The sequence below is a fragment of the Eumetopias jubatus genome, unplaced genomic scaffold, assembly GCF_037043125.1.
Source record: "Eumetopias jubatus isolate StellerSeaLion01/CBP00866 unplaced genomic scaffold, mEumJub1_p1.0 scaffold_10, whole genome shotgun sequence".
Lineage (NCBI taxonomy): Eukaryota > Metazoa > Chordata > Mammalia > Carnivora > Otariidae > Eumetopias > Eumetopias jubatus.
This window is the reverse complement of record NW_028274816.1, coordinates 128,933,685-128,953,343: the sequence shown is the minus strand read 5'-3', so window position 1 is coordinate 128,953,343 and position 19,659 is coordinate 128,933,685. Positions and strand designations below refer to the sequence as shown.

Here is a 19,659-nt window from a genome sequence, read left to right as displayed (position 1 = left end):
GCTGGCGGCTCCTCTTTACAAGAGAGCCCAGCCTTTCTCCACCCCAGGAACAGAAGATTCACAACCCAGCTTACCTGCCCCCCAAAATGAATGTTAACAAACACTAGACGTTGGCTGTAAACTCCCCATTTGTGGAAGAGGAGTGAACGCCACAAGCTCAAGACCCTTTCTGACAGCATTTGAGCTGTCTCCCCGGTGGAGAGCCCAACTCCTGTAAATGTTGAAGAGTCTTTATGACAGCAACATCAAAGGATGCAGAGCCAACAACTGCACTACCTGTGTTATCTCCTCTGACACTCACAAAACCCCTAGAGGTAAGGAGAATGATTTTGTCATTTTATCAGATGAAAAAATGGTGAATTGAATTGCCTAAAGTCACACAGAGAGGTAGGACTCACACCTCAGCTCTGGAATTAGACTCTCAAGATTTAGTGGACAAAAGGGAGAAAGTTGGGGCAGGGCTAGGCAGGATACCCTCCCCTTCTGACAGTGGTTACTTATGGGCTCTTGTCCATGAAAACAGGATCAGGAAGAAGTGTTTCTGTTGGTTTTGTCAGGTCTGAGCCTTTTGTGACTCCTGAAAGTGTGTGTGTGTGTGTGTGTGTGTGTGTGTGGACTTGCAGGAGCTCATTGCCTCATGGAGGACCTACAGAGCCACCTTGGGCTCCCACACTCAAGGGCGTTGGCTAAGACGTCCCTTCAGAAAATTACATTACTTCATTGTCAAAGCACCGGTGGCTTGAACTAACAGGGATACTCAAAGCACTCAGAGGACTTTTGTTGGCCTTGTCTGCTACCACTGATGCCAGGGGGAGGCATTTTGTCTCGTGTATCCTGAAAGACTGTCCTCGGCACCATCATATGCTGGAATTCTCAGAGCGCAAACACTTCCCAGGAAGAGTAGTTAGTGACCGGCATTGCCTGGAAACCTGGGAACTCAAGGCTGTCTTTCCAGGGCACTCAAGGCTGTCACGGCCTCTGGCATTCATGTTGATGCATGTCCTGCTTCTCTTCTGGGGAGGGTAAGATACTGTCTGTCACCTCTTCCTCCTGGGCTTTTGCAAGTATCATCTCTCCCCATGATCACCTCCAACATCTTGCTCTGTGCTTCTACATCCTCAGTCCTTGACTGCTCAGCAACCCTCTCCTTGGGTTCTCTGTTTCTCTAGTTCCTGCAGTGATTATACCAATCTTCTCCTTTTCTGGTGCTGCCTTTCTTCCATTCCTTCACTTTCTAATTTTATCTCCTTGTGGTTGTCTCTGTACCAGATGGTCATTCCAAACTGTTGCCCTATTGATCAGTCACTTTTTTTATATGTCCGAATATCTGTATTTATATGAAACAAAAGGTGCATATGCCTATTATTACAAAGAGTTAGTGCAACCTATACCCACTATACTAATCTTACCTCCCAATGAATATAGAACAAAGTGTTTGCATTAATTCAAAATCCTCCAGGTATGAACCCAAGCAACTTTTCCAGGCTGTTTTTCCTGCTTTAATCTGGTGCTCCTAATAAAGATATATAACTCATTTGCCCTGAAGTAGTCCTCAAATGTATAAGTATTTTGTCTTTGAAATTTTCTCCATGAGAAGGAAATTGGACTTTATCTGTTAGGTGATGCTAAATAGTGAGTTATTTGAAGACATGTGTACAATCACATTTTTATATTATAAATATAACTTGGGGTCCAGTAAGCAGACGTGTCTATAAAGAAGCCTGCCTGAGAAAGGAATAACGTAGATAAGAAATGGCATGGGAGCTAGAAAGAGTTACAAGATTGAGGAACATTCACTAAATAGACTGTGTTATGCCTAATGGTTAATGAGAAACAGCTGGTGGTGAGGGAAATCCTGCAGAGAGCAAATACTGCAGCTGAAAGAATGGTGGAGCAATATAGTTGAGGAAACAGAAGAGAATAAGAATGAGAGTATATGGGTTTCATGGACACTTTTCTTCCGAGTCTTTGAGGCAAATGAAAAGGATGGGAGTAGGTGTATGGAAGTGATGTCCAGGGCAAATATGAAGAAATATTATCTCTCTAACCCCAGAGATGACTGCTGCTCAACATTGGGTAATATATTCCCATTCAGAATGTATGTACTTTACCGGCGCATGCATGTATTATTTTATGTGCTAAAATTTACACATATGGTGTGATATACCAAGTATCATATGGAAACTTGTTTTTTTCCCATCACATTGTGGTTTTTAAAAATTGTTCCATGCAGGGCACCTGGTTGGCTCAGTTGGATAGTCATCCGACTCTTGATTTCAGCTGAGGTCATGATCTCAGGGTTGTGGGATCAAGCCCAGGGTCAGTCTCCACACTCCGTGTTTGTCCCTCTCCTTCTGCTCCTCTCCTCTGTGCACTCACTCTCTCTCTCTCCATCTCTAAACTAAATTAATTTTAAAAAAAGAAATGTCATTTTAATAAAAAAATTGATCCATGAGAATACATTTTGTTCAGCTGTTGAACAATATTAATAAACAAATCTTGTAGGGGCACCTGGGTGGCTCAGTTGGTTAAGTGTCTGCCTTCAGCTCAGGTCATGATCTCAGGGTCCTAGGATGAGTCCTGCATCAGGCTCCCTGCTCAGCATGGAGTCTGCTTCTTCCTCTGTCCCTCCCCCAACTCGCCCTCTCTGTCTCTCTCTCAGATAAATAAAATAAAAACTTTAAAGAAAAAAAAAGCAAACGTTTTATATAACTTATCCATTACTAATTTTTCTGCATGACAATATACAAATATATTCTTGAACACATAATCCTCCAGGATCTAATCAAGAATTGGAAGTGCTAGTCAACTAGAGGTGAAAGAGTTATCAGCTGTCCTAGATATGGGATAACTGTTCTCCAAATGATAAAATGAATTTTTCTTTCCTAACCATTGGAATTGTCAGACTTTAGGGTTGTTCCACGACAAAGGATGGTAATTGAATTTTCTGTATAGGAATCTTCTGTATTCTGAACACTAATCCCTTATTGATGTGTGTGCCGCATATACCTCTTCCAGTCCATGACTTATCTTTCTTTGTTCGTTATGGCATCTGTTTCATACAAATGTTTTAAGTTTAAGATTGTCAAATTTTACATGTTCTCTCATATGTTGAACAATTTGTGCTGGATTAAGAAATCAATTCCTACACTGATATCATAAACATATTCTTTCTAAAGTTGGTGAAGTTTTGCTTTCCACAATCAATCCACTAGGACTCATTTTCCATGTTATTTGTTATGTACCACATCCAGTTTTCCCAGCTCTTTACCAACAGTCAGCGCAACCACTCCCTGCCTGATTCTGAACCAACCATGTCATCTACCGATTGCTAAGAAATACTTGGTCTGTTTCTAGGCTTTCTGATCTGTTACATAGATTTATTTGTCAGTACCTATGCCAGAATTAATCCACTACATGAAGTACCAGGGGTGGGATGTCCAGGTGGCTCAGTCGGTTAAGCATCTGACTCTTGGTTTCAGCTCAGGTCATGATCTCATGGGTAGTGAGATTGAGCCCTGTGCCAGACTCCACACTCAATGGGGAGTCTGCTGGAAGACTCACGCCCTCTTCCCCTTTGCCCACTCTCTCAAAAATAAATAAATCTTTGAAGTACCAGGGGAAGTAATTTTCATACCTATAGGGCATTCCTCTTTCCTTATGCTTTTCCTCCAATTGTCTCAGATTTTCTTTGCTCTTTGTTCTCCTGCATGAATTGTTGGGTCATTTTACCAAGGTCCAGTGTTAAAAGAAATCTGTGGTGTCTTGACAGGAATTGCAACAAATCATAGATTTATGGAACAGAACTGATATACCAGAAACATTGAGTCTCCATAAACATTGCTTATGTCTACATTTTTTATGATATTCCTCTTTTCTTTCAGCAAAGTTTTATAATTTTTGAATCCCAACTTGGACTTCATTTGTTAGAATTATTTCTAGATTCCTTAAATTTTCTGTTCATATTGGGAATAGGAATCTTTTAAAATTAATATTTTGCAATGTATTTTTAAAGTATACCAAAAGAATTGATTTTTCAACATTGACTTATATCAAATAAATTTTCTGAAACTTCGTAGTTTGTATAGGGAGTCTCTCGTGGATTTCTTCTGTAGACAATCATATTTTCTGTGAATTCTTTCGATTTTATTCTTTCTCTTCCAATTCTTATATGGCAATAATTTCTTCTAGTGTTCTCTTCACAAAGAGGACCACACTTCAAGTTTATGCTGAAAGCTCAATATAAATTCCCTGCTGTATATGGATAAGTGGTCACATCTCCAAGGGTACCACAGCATCAGCTCTGGCCCACAACTCCCTCCTGTTCTGAGTCCTTTTACTTTCTTTGCCTCTGTAATACCATTTCTTTCTTTTAGATTTGGCTATGTGTTTTTTTCTTTTCCTTTAATAATTAGCCTATGTGTTTTAATAGGGATGTGACCTATCAACATCAGTTAAGTCTGTCATGTTGCCAACACAGTGTGTCTGTAATACTATACTTCTCTAGCATTTCAGGTAACCATAGTTTCTGAGCCATCTCATTTATTGAATGCTCCCAATGCTGAAATAACATGATTCTGTGTACACCAGAGTAAAGGGCATTTAAGGGAAAAAAAATCAAATTCATTTAAGTGCAGAGATGAAAAAGAATACCATTTTTAGGGGAAGATAATTTTACCTACTTCCCCTTGCCTGCCATATTCAGTGGGTACTACAGGAGACACTGTGAATTGGTAATTAAATTAATTACAATTAATTACAGATAGATTTAATTATTGAGTCAAAATCTCTTTAGAAAACCTAATGAATTACTGGGGCACCTGGGTGGCTCAATCAGTTAAGCATCTGCCCTTGGCTCAGGTCATGATCTCAGGGTCCTGGGATTGAGCCCACTGTCTGGCTCCCTGCTCAGCGGGGAGTCTGCTTCTCCCTCTTCCTCTGCCCCTCCCCACCCCTGCTCGTGCTCATGTACACACACACACACTCTCTCTCTCTCTCTCTCTCTCTCTCTCTGTCTCTCTGTCTCAAATAAATAAATAAAATCTTTTTTAAAAACCAGAAAACTTAGTGAATTACTTAGTATATCCTGGGCTACAGTAACAAATGCATGTAAAATATGTAACAGTTTAAACAGAATAAATTTCTCTCTATTATATTGTGGTGCTAGTGGGTGTGCTTGGTGGTGAGTGGCTTTCCTGAATGAAGAGTACTGGAGACACAGGCTCATTCCACCATGTGATTCCACCATCCCCTTCAGCCTCCTGGCCATTTGCATTCAGCTGGCCCAAGGAGACAGAGAATTTGGAGGAAGAGCAGAACTGGAACGTATGGATTGGCTAGAACTCAGACACATGCCACACTTCAGTGCAAGGGAGGCTGGGATATGTAATCTAGGTCAGTGCCCAGGAAGAAGAGAACAAAGTGGATTTGGGTAATATTCTAGCAGTCTCTGACACACTTAGTATGCCTCAGAGTCTAGATGGATGAAAGGAGGGAAACTTCTTCAGTCAAGAAACAATTAAGGGAGCACTACAATATTTCAGGAAGGAATTGATGGTGGTCAAAGCGAAAGCACTGAAACAATAAGTAGAAAACATATGTATGAATTATTTAAAATGAAGAATCAACAAGATCAGATGTAGAGGTGAGGGGTAACCTAAGTGACAATGACTGGTAGCATCCTCCTTGTGAGAAGCCATGAAACAAACCAGGTTATATTCAAACTATTGAGTACAAATGTATTGGTGCATAAAATAATATTCCAAATAATCTCTGTAAGGGAGATTAAAAATAAACAAGACACGTTTCTCTTTCTCATTTTGTTGTCTACTCAGGAAAGATGCGCAGAGGATGAGGTTCAGTTTCACATGTTGGCGGGATGACTATTCATGGAAATGAGAAGAAAAGATCTAGTCTACACATAGAGACCTAGAGTCTACTAAGCAGGAGATGAATCCACAAGGGAATTGTATGAGTCACCAGGGGAAACAATTTAAAAAAGGTAAGAGAAGGTCAAAGAGAAAAAATATTATAATTCCATAAATTTAAGGGTTTGGAATAAAGATGAAACCTATTGAACGAAGTAGTGAATGTCTACTTTCAAAACTGGATACCTGGAGAGTAAACACCCAGTTCTTCTTTTGCTACAACCTAAGCCCAGTAGTCTTAAGATTTACAATATTCCATGCCAGTTCAGACAGACACTAGTTACCTCCTGGCTCTGGGTTCATTCTCAGTCTGGTCAGTGGAAAAATTTCTGATTGTTCATGGTGCTCTTGTACTAACCACTCCTTCCACTGGAGAGGTTTTTTCAAAGACTCCAAAACACTGTCCTTTCATTTTCATGTGTAATACAATTAGCATGCAATACTGTCATCTCTATTAAGTTATAAGGTGCTACAGAGCAGAGACTACATCATATATGACTAAATGGATAAATAAATTATTTTTCACATATTTATAATTTTTCCACAAAGCCTAACAAAGTTTCTAGCACATGGAAATTAGGTACACTGACAAACAGGGATTTCTCCTGCAATTTATTGGATTTAGCACACCTAAGTAGAGACACAACAACCACAGGGGTCAAAGTGATGGCTTAGGAAGACCATTACACACAGTAACTTTAGTCATAATTCTGGATTCCTCTCCTCTTTCTGCTGAAGGATCCATGAGAGGATGAGAGGAGACAACGAATCCTTTAACCTTGGTTTCATTCTCCTGGGAGTCAGTGGTCAGCAGCAACAGGAAGACTTCTTCTTCGTCCTCTTCCTGTTCATTTACCCCATCACATTGATTGGAAATCTGCTCATCATCTTGGCCATTCTCTCTGACATTCGCCTTCACAACCCCATGTATTTTTTCCTTGCCAATCTCTCCTTTGTTGACATCCTCTTCTCCTCTGTAACCATCCCTAAAATGCTAGTCAACCATGTCTTCGGCAGCAAAGCCATCTCCTTTGGGGGATGCTTAACACAGATGTATTTCATGATTGGCATGGCTAACACAGATAGCTACATGCTGGCTGCGATGGCATTTGATCGTGCTGTGGCCATCAGCCGCCCACTTCATTACACAACAATTATGAGCCCACAGACTTGTGTCCTCCTGGTTGTTGTGCCTTGGGTGGTGGGAAATGCCAATGCCCTCCCCCACACTCTGCTCACAGCTAGTCTGTCCTTCTGTGGCAACAAGGAAGTAGCCAACTTCTACTGTGACATTACCTCTTTACTCAAGCTGTCCTGTTCTGACACCTACTTTAATGTGAAGATGATGTACCTAGGCGTTGGTGTTTTCTCTGTGCCATTACTATGCATCATCATCTCCTATGTCCGGGTCTTTTCCACAGTCTTACAGGTTCCATCCACCAAGCGTGTGCTCAAAGCCTTCTCTACCTGTGGTTCTCACCTCACAGTTGTTTCTCTGTATTATGGGACAGTCATGGGCATGTATTTCCGCCCTCTAACTAGTTACAACCTGAAGGATGCAATGATAACTGTGATGTACATCGCAGTGACCCCAATGTTAAATCCTTTCATCTACAGTCTGAGAAACCGAGACATGAAGGCTGCCCTGGGGAAACTCTTCAGCAAAAGACTCTCCTCAAAACCAATTTGAGGTCATACTAGAGAGTCAATTGGAGTCACCAATTAGGATGCACTTGAAAATTCAGCCCCAATGTCCTCCCTCTCCAAGAAGCCACCCTTTTCTCCCAGGGCAAGGCCACTCTGTCTGAAGCTTCCATTTAATCTCATCAGGTTCCAAAGTAGGAGTGGTGTCAGCAATATGTAGCTTCACCATTTCAGACATCAGATATAAGTGAGTAAGAATCAATATTATCTTTTAATATCACTTTTTGTTAGGAGTCTCTTTCTAGGTTTTTATGTAATATTGAATTCCCTCATTACATAATTCATTTATTCATTCTCATAACCTCGCCTTAATTCCACCTTCTCTCCTTCTTTACCCTAACACTTCCACCTTTGGAAGGGGCATTAAGTTTAGCCTCTGTACTGGTCCATCTTGTAGGCAGCAATTCCAGTCTAACAAGTCCCTCCCCATCTGTCCACTTTATTCAGATAAGGCAAGGTTACCTAAATACAGATCTAGTGTGCTATCCTGACCACTAGGCAACCAAAGTCGCCTTTGATACTGGATCAAAGTATAATCCACCCTATCATGCCCTCAGGAGTTCTGGAGACTTAAATTAAGATTAAAAACATAGTTACAGTTTCTTGCCCAGGAATCATCCCTGCATCCAGCCCTTGTAATTGTAGCCCTGGTTCTGTAACCACTGCATCAAGTAGGGTGAAAAAGTCAAGGTAGTGTGGGAAGAAAGAAAAAAACAATCATTAGACCAGTAGCAAACACTGGACTGTCATAGAACATCCTTCCTCACCACCTGTTCCCCAGATCCACCAGAAAAAAATGGTGGGGACACTCCTTGAGCCCTACTCATGTTCATGTTGAGTGCGAGCACACAGAAGTGAAGCCATCCCTTCATACATTATCTCCATCCATTTCAGACAACCAATGTTTTATTTTTTTATTTCTTTAAAAAATTTTTTAATTAACATATACAGTATTATTTGTTTCAGGGGTACAGGTGTGTGATTCATCAGTCTTACACAATTCACAGCACTCACCATAGTACATACCCGCCCCAACATCCATCACCCAGCCACCCCATCCCTTCCAACCCCCTTCCACTCCAGCAACCCTCAGTTTGTTTCCTGAGATTAAGAGTCTCTTATGGTTTGTCTCCCTCTCTGGTTTTGTCTTATTTCATTTTTCCCTCCCTTCCCCTATGATCTTCTGTCTTTTTTCTCAAAATCCTCATATCAGTGAGATCATATGATACTTTTCTTTCTCTGATTGACTTATTTGTTTAGCATAGTACCCTCTAGTTCCATCCACAGCATTGCAAATGACAAGATTTCATTTTTTTGATGGCTGCATAATATTCCATTGTATATATATACCACTTCTTCTTTATCCATTCATCTGTCGAAAGACATCTAGGCTCTTTCCATAATTTGGCTATTGTGGACATTGCTGCTATAAATATTGGGGTGGAGGTGCCCCTTTTGATTACTACATTTGTATCTTTGGGGTAAATACCCAGTAGTGCAATTGCTGGGTTGTAGGGTAGCTCTAATTTCAACTGTTTGAGGAACCTCCATACTGTTTTCCAGAGTGGCTGCACCAGCTTGCATTCCCACCAACAGTGTAGGAGGGTTCCCCTCTCTCCACATCCCCGCCAACATCTTCAGACAACCAATGTTTTAATTGCCAGTTCTAATTCTCTATCAACTAGTACTCTAAGGAGGATATCTCTCCGCCTATTGTTGGACATTATGGGCTGTAAAATGTGCTACTTGCTATGAAGAAATGATGGACAGCCACCCAAAATGGTGCAATGGCTTCTGTTCTGGTTCTTTTACAGCACTCTGAGCTTTTGCATCTACCACCGGGTAAGGAAAGCCTGGTCCAGAATATCTACTCCTGTTAGGACCCAACAGATGGCCCCCAGGGCTACTGACATCAGGCTCACTTACCAGCCACAGGGAATATGTTGTGGAGGCATCTGTAGTCTCTGTCTCTTCCTAGCAGAAAGAACAGCTCTTATTGGCATTTTGTGCCTCACAAAGTGCAAGAGAAATATGTCTACATTCAGGCCACCTCTACATTATTGCAGGACTCTATGTCTACTCATTTCATAGACCCAGGTGGCCACCTCAAGTGAGCACTTCAGGATATCGACTTGCCCATTCCAATCTCTTTCCAAACTTGGAAGTGAGTTCTTCTGATGGGCTTTCAACACGTCCTACTTTAATGCATTCCTTAAATTCCCACTGTGATTACTTTAGTGCTGTGCCTGATATGAAGATCCTTTTAATAGGACAGTTTTCCATTGTCTTTCTGCTGGGCCATATATCTAGGCAATTGGCCACTGCCCATGAGTCAGTAAAAGCCTAAACATAGGGGCTTTTACCACTGTGCAATCAGTGTCATATTCTGAACCTACAGCTATCACAAATATTTAACCTTTAGCTATATGTGGCTGTAGAACTCTTGAAATGTGCTAGGCTAAATTGAAATGTGTTGTGAATGTAAATTACACTCTGGATTTTGATGATGATAAAATATCAATAGTATTTTAAAAATATTGATTGCATGTTGAAATGACAATAATTTGGACATATTGGGTTACATTAAATATATTATCAAAATTATTTTCATATGTTTCTTTTTCCTTTTTTCCCCAGCATTATTGCTCATCTATTCATAAAACCAACCCTCCTTTCACTGGTCTTCTATTGTTTTTTGGTCTGAATCTCATTTATTTCTGCTCTGATCTTTGTTGTTTCCTTCCTTCTGATAACTATAGGTTTAGTATATTCCTCTTTTTTGTTCCATGAGGTATAAAATTAGATTGTTTACTTGAGATTTTTATTTTCTCTTAATGTTTTATTGCTATAAACTTCTCTCTACAAGTGCTTTTCCAGCATCCCACAGGTTTTGGTATTTTGTGTTTACATATCCACTCATTTCCAATATTTTTTAAAATAATTTTTATTATGTTAATCACCATACATTACATCATTAGTTTTTGATGTAGTGTTCCATGATTCATTGTTTGAGCATAACACCCAGTGATCCACACAGAATGTGCCCTCTTTAATACCCATCACCAGGCTAAACCATCCCCCCATGCCTCTCCCCTCTAGAACCCTGTTTGTTTTTCAGAGTCCATCGTCTCTCATGGTTCCTCTCCCCCTCTGACTTACTCCCCTTCATTCTTCCCCTCCTGCCATCTTCTTTTTTTTTTTGGTTCTTAACATATATTGCATTATTTGTTTCAGAAGTACCGATCCGTGATTCATCAGTCTTGTACAATTCACAGTACTCACCACAGCACATACCTTCCCCAGTATCTATCACCCAGCCACCCAATCCCTCCCACCCCTCACCACTCCAGCAACCCTCAGTTTGTTTCTTGAGATTAGGAATTCCTCATATCAGTGAGGTCATATGATACATTGCCTTTCTATCATTGACTTATTTCACTCAGCATAACACCCTCCAGTTCCATCCACGTCGTTGCAAATGGCAAGATCTCATTCCTTTTGATGGCTGCATAATATTCCATTGTGTATATATACCACCTCTTCTTTATCCATTCATCTATCGATGGACATCATGGCTCTTTCCACAGTTTGGCTATTGTGGACATTGCTGCTAAAAACATTGGGGTGCACGTACCCCTTAGATCCCTACATTTGTATCTTTGAGGTAAATACACAGTAGTGCAATTGCTGGATCATATGGTAGCTCTATTTTCAACTGTTTGGGGAAACTCCATACTGTTTTCCAGAGTGGTTGCACCAGCTTGCATTCCCACCAACAGTGTAGGAGCGTTCCCCTTTCTCCACATCCCCGCCAACATCTGTCGTTCCCTGACTTGTTAATTTTAGCCATTCTGACGGGTGTGAGGTGGTATCTCATTGAGGTTTTGATTTGGATTTCCCTGATGCCGAGCGATGTTGAGCACTTTTTCATGTGCCTGTTGGCCATTTGGATGTCTTCTTTGGAAAAATGTCTGTTCATGTCTTCTGCCCATTTCTTGATTGGATCATTTGTTCTTTGGGTGTTGAGTTTGATAAGTTCTTTATAGATTTTGGATACTAGCCCTTTATCTGATATGTCATTTGCAAATATTTTCTCCCATTCTGTCGGTTGTCTTTTGGTTTTGTGGACTGTTTCTTTTGCTGTGCAAAAGCTTTTTATCTTGATGAAATCCCAAGACTTCATTTTTGCCCTGGCTTCCCTTACCTTTGGCGATGTTTCTAGGAAGAAGTTGCTGTGGCTGAGGTTGAAGAGGTTGCTGCCTGTGTTCTCCTTTAGGATTGATGGACTCCTGGCTCACGTTTAGGTCTTTCAACCATTTGGAGTCTATTTTTGTGTGTGGTGTAAGGAAATGGTCCGGTTTCATTCTTCTGCAGGTGGCTGTCCAATTTTCCCAACACCATTTGTTGAAGAGACTGTCTTTTTTCCATTGGACATTCTTTCCTGCTTTGTCAAAGATGAGTTGACCATAGAGTTGAGGGTCCATTTCTGGGCTCTCTATTCTATTCCATTGATCTATGTGTCTGTTTTTGTGCCAGTACCATATTGTCTTGATGATGACAGCTTTGTAATAGAGCCATAAGTCCGGAATTGTGATGCCGCCAGCTTTGCTTTTCTTTTTCAATATTCCTCTGGCTATTCGGGGTCTCTTCTGGTTCCATACAAATTTTAGGATGATTTGCTCCATTTCTTTGAAAAAAGTGGATGGTATTTTGATGGGGATTGCATTGAATGTGTAGATTGCTCTAGGTAGCACTGACATCTTCACAATGTTTGTTCTTCCAATCCATGAGCATGAAACGTTTTTCCATTTCTTTGTGTCTTCTTCAATTTCTTTCCTGAGTGTTTTATAGTTTTCTGAGTACAGATCCTTTGCCTCTTTGGTGAAATTTATTCCTAGGTATCTAATGGTTTTGGGAGCAATTGTAAATGGGATCGACTCCTTGATTTGTCTCTCTTCTGTCTTGTTGTTGGTGTATAGGAATGCCACTGATTTCTGAGCATTGATTTTATAGCCTGCTATATGGCTGAATTCCTGGATGAGTTCTAGCAGTTTTGGGGTGGAGTCTTTTGGGTTTTCCACATACAGAATCATATCATCTGCAAAGAGTGAGAGTTTGATTTCCTCTTTGCCGATTTGGATGCCTTTGCTTTCTTTTTGTTGTCTCATTGCTGTGGCTAGGACTTCTAATACTATGTTGAATAGCAGTGGTGAGAGTGGACATCCCTGCCTCGTTCCTGACCTTAGGGGAAAAGCTGAGAGCTTTTCCCCATTGAGAATGATATTTGCTGTAGGTTTTTCATAGATGGCTTTTAAGATATTGAGGTATGTACCCTCTATCCCTATACTCTGAAGAGTTTTGATCAAGAAAGGATGCTGTACTTTGTCAAATGCTTTTTCTGCATCTATTGAGAGGATCCTATCATTCTTGTTCTTTCTTTTGTTAATGTATTGTATCATGTTGATTGATTTGCTGATGTTGAACCAACCTTGCAGCCCAGGGATCAATCCCACTTGGTCATGGTGAATAATCCTTTTAATGTAATGTTGGTTCCTCTTGGGTAGTATTTTGGTGAGAATTTTTGCATCCATGTTCATCAAGGATATTGGTCTGTAATTCTCCTTTTTGATGGGGTCTTTGTCTCGTTTTGGGATCAAGGTAATGGTGGCCTCATAAAATGAGTTTCGAAGTTTTCCTTCCATTTCTATTTTTTCAAACAGTTTCAGGAGCACAGGTATTAATTCTTCTTTAAATGTCTGATAGAATTCCCCTGGGAAGCCATCTGGCCCTCGGCTTTTGTTTGTTGGGAGATTTTTGTTGACTGCTTCAATTTCCTTAGTGGTTATAGGTCTGTTCAGGTGTTCTATTTCTTCCTGGTTCAGTTTTGGTAGTTGATACATCTCAAGGAATGCACCCATTTCTTCCAGGTTATCTAATTTGCTGGCATAGAGTTGCTCATAATATGTTCTTAGAATTGTTTGTACGTCTTTGGTGTTGGGTGCGGTCTCTCCTCTTTCATTCATGATTTTGTTGATTTGGGTCATTTTTTTTCTTTTTGATCAGTCTGGCCAGGGGTTTATCAATCTTGTTAATTCTTTCAAAGAACCAGCTCTTAGTTTCGTGGATCTGTTCTACTGTTCTTTTGGCTTCTATTTCATTGATTTCTGCTCTGATCTTTATGATTTCTCTTCTCCTGCTGGATTTAGGCTTTATTTGCTGTTCTTTCTCCAGCTCCTTTAGGTGTAGGATTAGACTGTGTATTTGAGAACTTTCTTGTTTCTTGAGAAAGGCTTGTATTGCCATATACTTTCCTCTCAGGACTGCCTTTGCTGTATCCCAAAGATTTTGAACAGTTGTGTTTTCATTTGCATTGGTTTCCATGAATTTTTAAAATTCTTTTTAATTTCCTGGTTGACTCATTCATTCTTTAGTAGGATGCTCTTTAACCTCCATGTATTTTAGTTCTTTCCAACTTTCCCCTTGTGATTGAGTTCTAGTTTCAAAGCACTCTGGTCTGAAAATATGCAGGGAATAATCCCAATCTTTTGGTACTGGTTGAGACCTGATTTGTGACCTAGGATGTGATCAATTCTGGAGAATGTTCCATGGGCACTAGAGAAGAATGTGTATTCCGTTGCTTTGGGATGGAATGTTCTGAATATGTCTGTAAAGTCCATTTAGTCCAGTGTTTCATTTAAAGTCTTTATTTCCTTGTTGATCTTTTGCTTAGATGATCTGTCCATTTCAGTCTGAGGTGTGTTAAAGTCCCCCCCCCCCATTATTGTATTGTTGTCAATGTGTTTCTTTGCTTTTGTTATTAATTGCCTTATATAACTGGCTGCTCCCACGTTAGGGGCATAGATATTTACAATTGTTAGATCTTCTTGTTGGATAGACCCTTTAAGTAGGATATAGTGTCCTTCTTCATCTCTAATTAAAGTCTTTGTTTTAAAGTCTAATTTGTCTGATATAAGGATTGCCACCCCAGCTTTTTTTTGGTGTCCCTTAGCATGGTAAATTGTTTTGCACCCCCTCACTTTCAATCTGGGGGTGTCTTTGGGTCTAAAATGAATCTCCTGCAGACAGCATATCGATGGGTCTTGTTTTTTAATCCAATCTGATAGCCTGTGTCTTTTGATTGGGGCATTTAGCCCATTTACATTCTGGGTAACTATTGAAAGGTATGAATTTAGTGCCATTGTATTGCCTGTAAGGTGACTGTTACTGTATATTGTCTGTGTTCCTTTCTGGTCTATGCTGCTTTTAGGCTCTCTTTTTGCTTTGAGGACCTCTTTCAATATTTTTTGTAGGGCTGGTTTCTTGTTTGCAAATTCCTTTAGTGTTTGTTTGTACTGGAAGCTTTTTAATCTCTCCTTCAATTTTCAATGACAGCCTAGCTGGATATAGTATTCTTGGCTGCATATTTTTCTCGTTTAGTGCTGTGAAGATATCATGCCAGTCCTTTCTGGCCTGCCAGGTCTCTGTAGATAGGTCTGTTGCCAATCTCATGTTTCTACCATTGTATGTTACATATCTCTTCTCCCGAGCTGCTTTCAGGATTTTCTCTTTGTCGCTGAGACTCGTAAGTTTTACTGTTAGATGTCGGGGTACTGACCTATTTTTATTGATTTTGAGAGGGGTTCTCTGTGCCTCCTGGATTTTGATGACTGTTTCCTTCCCCACATTAGATAAGTTCTCTGCTATAATTTGCTCCAATATACCTTCTGCCCCTCTCTCTCTGTCTTCTTCTTCTGGGATCCCAATTATTCTAATGTTGTTTTGTCTTATCATATCACTTATCTCTCGAATTCTGCCCTCGTGATCCTGTAGTTGTTTCTCTCTCTTTTTCTCAGCCTCTTTATTTTCCATCATTTGATCTTCTATATCTCTGATTCTTTCTTCTGCCTCAATTATCCTAGCAGTTAGTGCCCCCATTTTTTATTGCATCTCATGAATAGCCCTTTGATTTCGACTTGGTTAGATTTTAGTTCTTTTATTTCTCTAGAAAGGGTTTCTCTAATAACTTCCACACTTCTTTCAAGCCCAGCTAGTATCTTTAAAGTCATGATTCTGAACTCTAGGTCCGACACCTTACTAATGTCAGTATTGAGTAGGTCCCTGGCAGACGGTACTACCTCTTGTTCTTTTTGCTGACGTGATTTTTTTCATCTTGTCATTTTGTCCAGAGGAGAACAGATGAATGAGAGAACAGAATGCTAACAGGTTAACAACGTCTCCAGCAAATATACTCTATACAGATCAGAAATGTTCTGAAAGCAGGGGACAAGAAAGGGAAAGAAAGAAGAGAAAAAAAAAGAAAAAGAGAAAGATAAAAACAAACAAAAACAGAACAAAACAAAAAAAACAGAATATGACCAAATATGATCAGGCTAGTGCATAGATCAGTGCTACACACTAGCTTTTGGGCATATTTTGGTCTCTTACAAGAAAGTGCCTCCTAAAATTTTAAAGGAAGAAAGACTTATATATGTACAAAATAAGGGTTGATACAATGAAGGGATGGCAGATGACTGTAAAGATGAAAATTATAAAATATTTTATAAAAGGAATTAATAAGATAAGAAGTTGTTTTTTAAAAAGAAAGAAGATTTAAAAAGAAAAAGAAAAAAGAAAAAAAAGGCAGAGAATGTGATCAGGCAGAAGAAGAGAACAAAGCCATGCACTAGTGATTTATGGTATATTTTGATCTGTTGTAAGAAATTGTATCTCAAAATTTTAAAGAGAGGACAACTTATATATATATGCCAAAAATAAGGGTAACTACTATGAAGGGATAAAAATGTGACTCTAAAAATGAAAAATAAAAAAATTTTTTTAAAAAAGGATTGATAAGATGTTGTTTGAAAAAGGGAAAAAGAAAAACTCAAAAAAAAAACAGTTAAAAAAATTAACTTTGAAAAAATAATGAATTATGGTAAAAAAGCCATGAACTCTATGTGCAGTATTCCCCTAGCGCTGGAGTTCTGCCCTTCTCCTTGATCGGTAAACTTGGTCTTGGCTTGCTGGCTGTTCCTGCTGATCTTCTAGGGGAGGGGCATGTTGCCGTGGTTTCCAAATGTCTTTGCCGGAGGCGGAATTGCCCCGCCCTTGTGAGTCCGGGCTAAGCAAGCTGCTCGGGTTTGCTCTCAGGAGTTTTGTTCCCTGCAAGCTCTCGGTACAGCTTTGGAGGACCAAGGTGAAAATGGTGGCCTCCCAATCTCCGCCCAGAGGAGCTGAGAACTCGGGGCCCCGCTCCTCAGTATGCCCCCAGAGAAAAGCAGTCACTCCAGTCTCCCCGGTCTCCGGCCGCACTCTGTGCTCACCCGGCCTGTGACCGAGCATTTCTATGTCTGGCACCCGACCCCACGTGGAGTCTCCAAACCCAGCAGATCCCTGCGGTGTGCTCCCGCGCCGCTCCTCCCGGGGGAGGAAGGGGAATCTCCCTGGATCTGCCGCTTGTTGGGTCCCTGCTGGAGGAGCAGTGGCCCGACTGGGCCGCGGATCACAGTTTATGGCAACCCCGAGCTGAGAGCCCGCACCTCGGCTCCGTCTCTGCAGCTGGCTTCCCCGCTCCAATACCTGGGAGCTCTGCCACACTCAGGCTCCCCCGGTCTTTCTGTGACCCCGAGGGTCCTGAGACCACACTGTCCCACGAGGGTTCCACCCCCAGCTTAGCCACTGGAGCGACGTCCCTCAGCGGAGCCGACTTCTAACAGTTCCGATTTTGTGCTCCGCGGCTCTAGCACTTGCCAGAAGCGGCCGACGGAGGCCCCTCCCCCGCTGTCTCTCCTCCAGAATATCGCCTCGGATTCACTTCTCCGCACGTCCTACCTTCCAGAAAGTGGTCGCTTTTCTATTCAGAGTGTTGTTACTCTTCTTATCTTCGATCTCCTGTTGAGTTCGTAGGTGTTCAGAATGGTTTGATCCCTATTCAGCTGAATACCTGAGACCAGACCAAATCCAGGTCTCCTACTCCTCCGCCATCTTGCTCCGCCCCCTGTGCCATTTCCTTATTAATAAATTCTGTACAACAGTTTTGAATGTATTCATGTAGAATAGTTTTTAAAAACCATAGTGCTAGGTAAAAGGCAAGTTACTGGAAGACATGTGACATATTACACAGTATATGTAAGTTTTATTGCATAAAATAATATACATGTATGTAGTAAAAGCATAAATCCTGAATTGGAGTAAACTACCCATTCTAGAATAGCCGCCTTTCTGGGGGAGAGTGGGAACACTAAGATTTTGGATGGGAACAAAGAGAGTTTTAAGTGAGTCTGTATTATTTATTTCCTTAAGAAATTTGGAGGAGATATGACATAATGTTTATATTTGTTCATAATTTTGTTAAGTCCATGTGATAACTTCTTGTTATGTTATTCTCTTTGTCTTTTTGATTTTTAACAACATCATAATAAAAAATTTAAACTTAACATAAGAATGTAACAGACTTCGTGATAACTAGGTCCAGATTGTGGCCATTGACTTGGGTACTCAAGTCCAGTTTCACTGAAGGTGTTGTATGTGAAGAGATTGAGAACAAGTGAAAGTTTATTTATGGTGGGAAGAGGGACCATTGGGACAGTATATCATGCTGAGAGAGAAAGATGCAATGGAAAAGAAGATTCAGGTTAGGGAAAGCAAAATACTAAGTGGAAGCAAGTAGGTTTTTGTTTTTGACACATTTGGCCAGTGTTATTTAATCATTCAGTGCTACCTCTTCCAGCTCATTCCTTTTGTGTACACCTGTTCTTTTTTTTAACCCTGTCTTTTTTATTGTTATGTTAATCACCATATATCATTAGTTTTTGATGTAGTGTTCCATGATTCATTGTTCCCCAGTGCTCCATTCAGTATATGCCCTCTTTAATACCCATCACCAGGCTAACCCATCCCCCCACCCCCCTCCCCTCTAGAACCCTCAGCTTGTTTCTCAGAGTCCATCATCTCTCATGGTTCTTCTCCCCCTCCAATTTCCCCCCCTTCGTTTTTCCCTTCTTAATATATTCTTTTTTTTTTAACATACAATGTATTATTTGTTTCAGAAGTACAGGTCTGTGATTCAACAGTCTTACACAATTCACAGTGCTCAACATAGCACATACCCTCCCCAGTGTCTATCACCCAGCCACCCCATCCCTCCCACCCCCCACCACTCCAGCAACCCTCAGTTTGTTACCCGAGATTAAGAAATCCTCATATCAGTGAGATCATGTGTACACCTGTTCTTTGACCCAATGATGATCTCAAGCCCCTTGACCTCTATATTGCATCTCAGGTAGCCAGCTTAGCTCTGGTACTTTCATCCCCGCCCAGCCTGCACCCCATGGTCATGCACCCTTCAAACAAAACCTTCACCCTAAGGCAATCTGTTCATGTGTTCACTTCCTTCTTCCTACATGGTTGAGGCGTCTTGGAGAAATCACACAAAATGGGGCTAGAATTTATAGTGCTCAATTCCATTTGGATCCTCAACAAGCTTTCCTCTCATTATTCATAGTAGTCCATCAAAACCTTTGACACTATCCCCAAACCCACCATGCACTTTACCTCAGCACTCTTCCAGACCTATATGTCATGTCCTACTTCAATGAGAAACTTGAACCCGTATGGGTACATTCCCTCACATTAACTCTTTGTGATAATAGGCATATGAATCTTTTGTTTAATGTAAATACAGATATTTGGACATATAAATAAAGTGACTGATCAATAGGGCAACAGTTTGGAGTGACCATGTGGTAGAGAGACAACCACAAGGAGATAAAATTAGAAAGTGAAGGAATGGAAGAAAAGCAGCCCCAGAAAAGGATGAGATTGGTATAATCGCTGCAGGAGCTAGACAAACAGAGAACCCAAGGAAAGGGTTGCTGAGCAGTCAAGGACTGAGGATGTAGAAGCACAGAGCAAGATGTTGGAGGTGATCATGGGGAGAGATGATTCTATTTTTTTCAAAGATTTTATTTATTTGACAGAGAGAGAGACACAGCAAGAGAGGGAACACAAGCACGGGGAGTGGGAGAGG

At 40.7% G+C, this 19,659-nt stretch overlaps 1 protein-coding gene across 1 annotated transcript; it reads left to right on the top strand.

Annotated features, from left to right (window-relative positions):
* The first annotated feature begins 6,637 nt into the window (after nt 1–6,637).
* LOC114203651 (olfactory receptor 1A1-like) lies at nt 6,638–7,617 on the top strand. Its single transcript, XM_028096993.2, has one exon. The coding sequence runs from the start codon at nt 6,679–6,681 to the stop codon at nt 7,615–7,617; it is 939 nt and encodes a 312-aa protein (XP_027952794.1). The 5' UTR covers nt 6,638–6,678.
* Nucleotides 7,618–19,659: the final 12,042 nt, after the last annotated feature.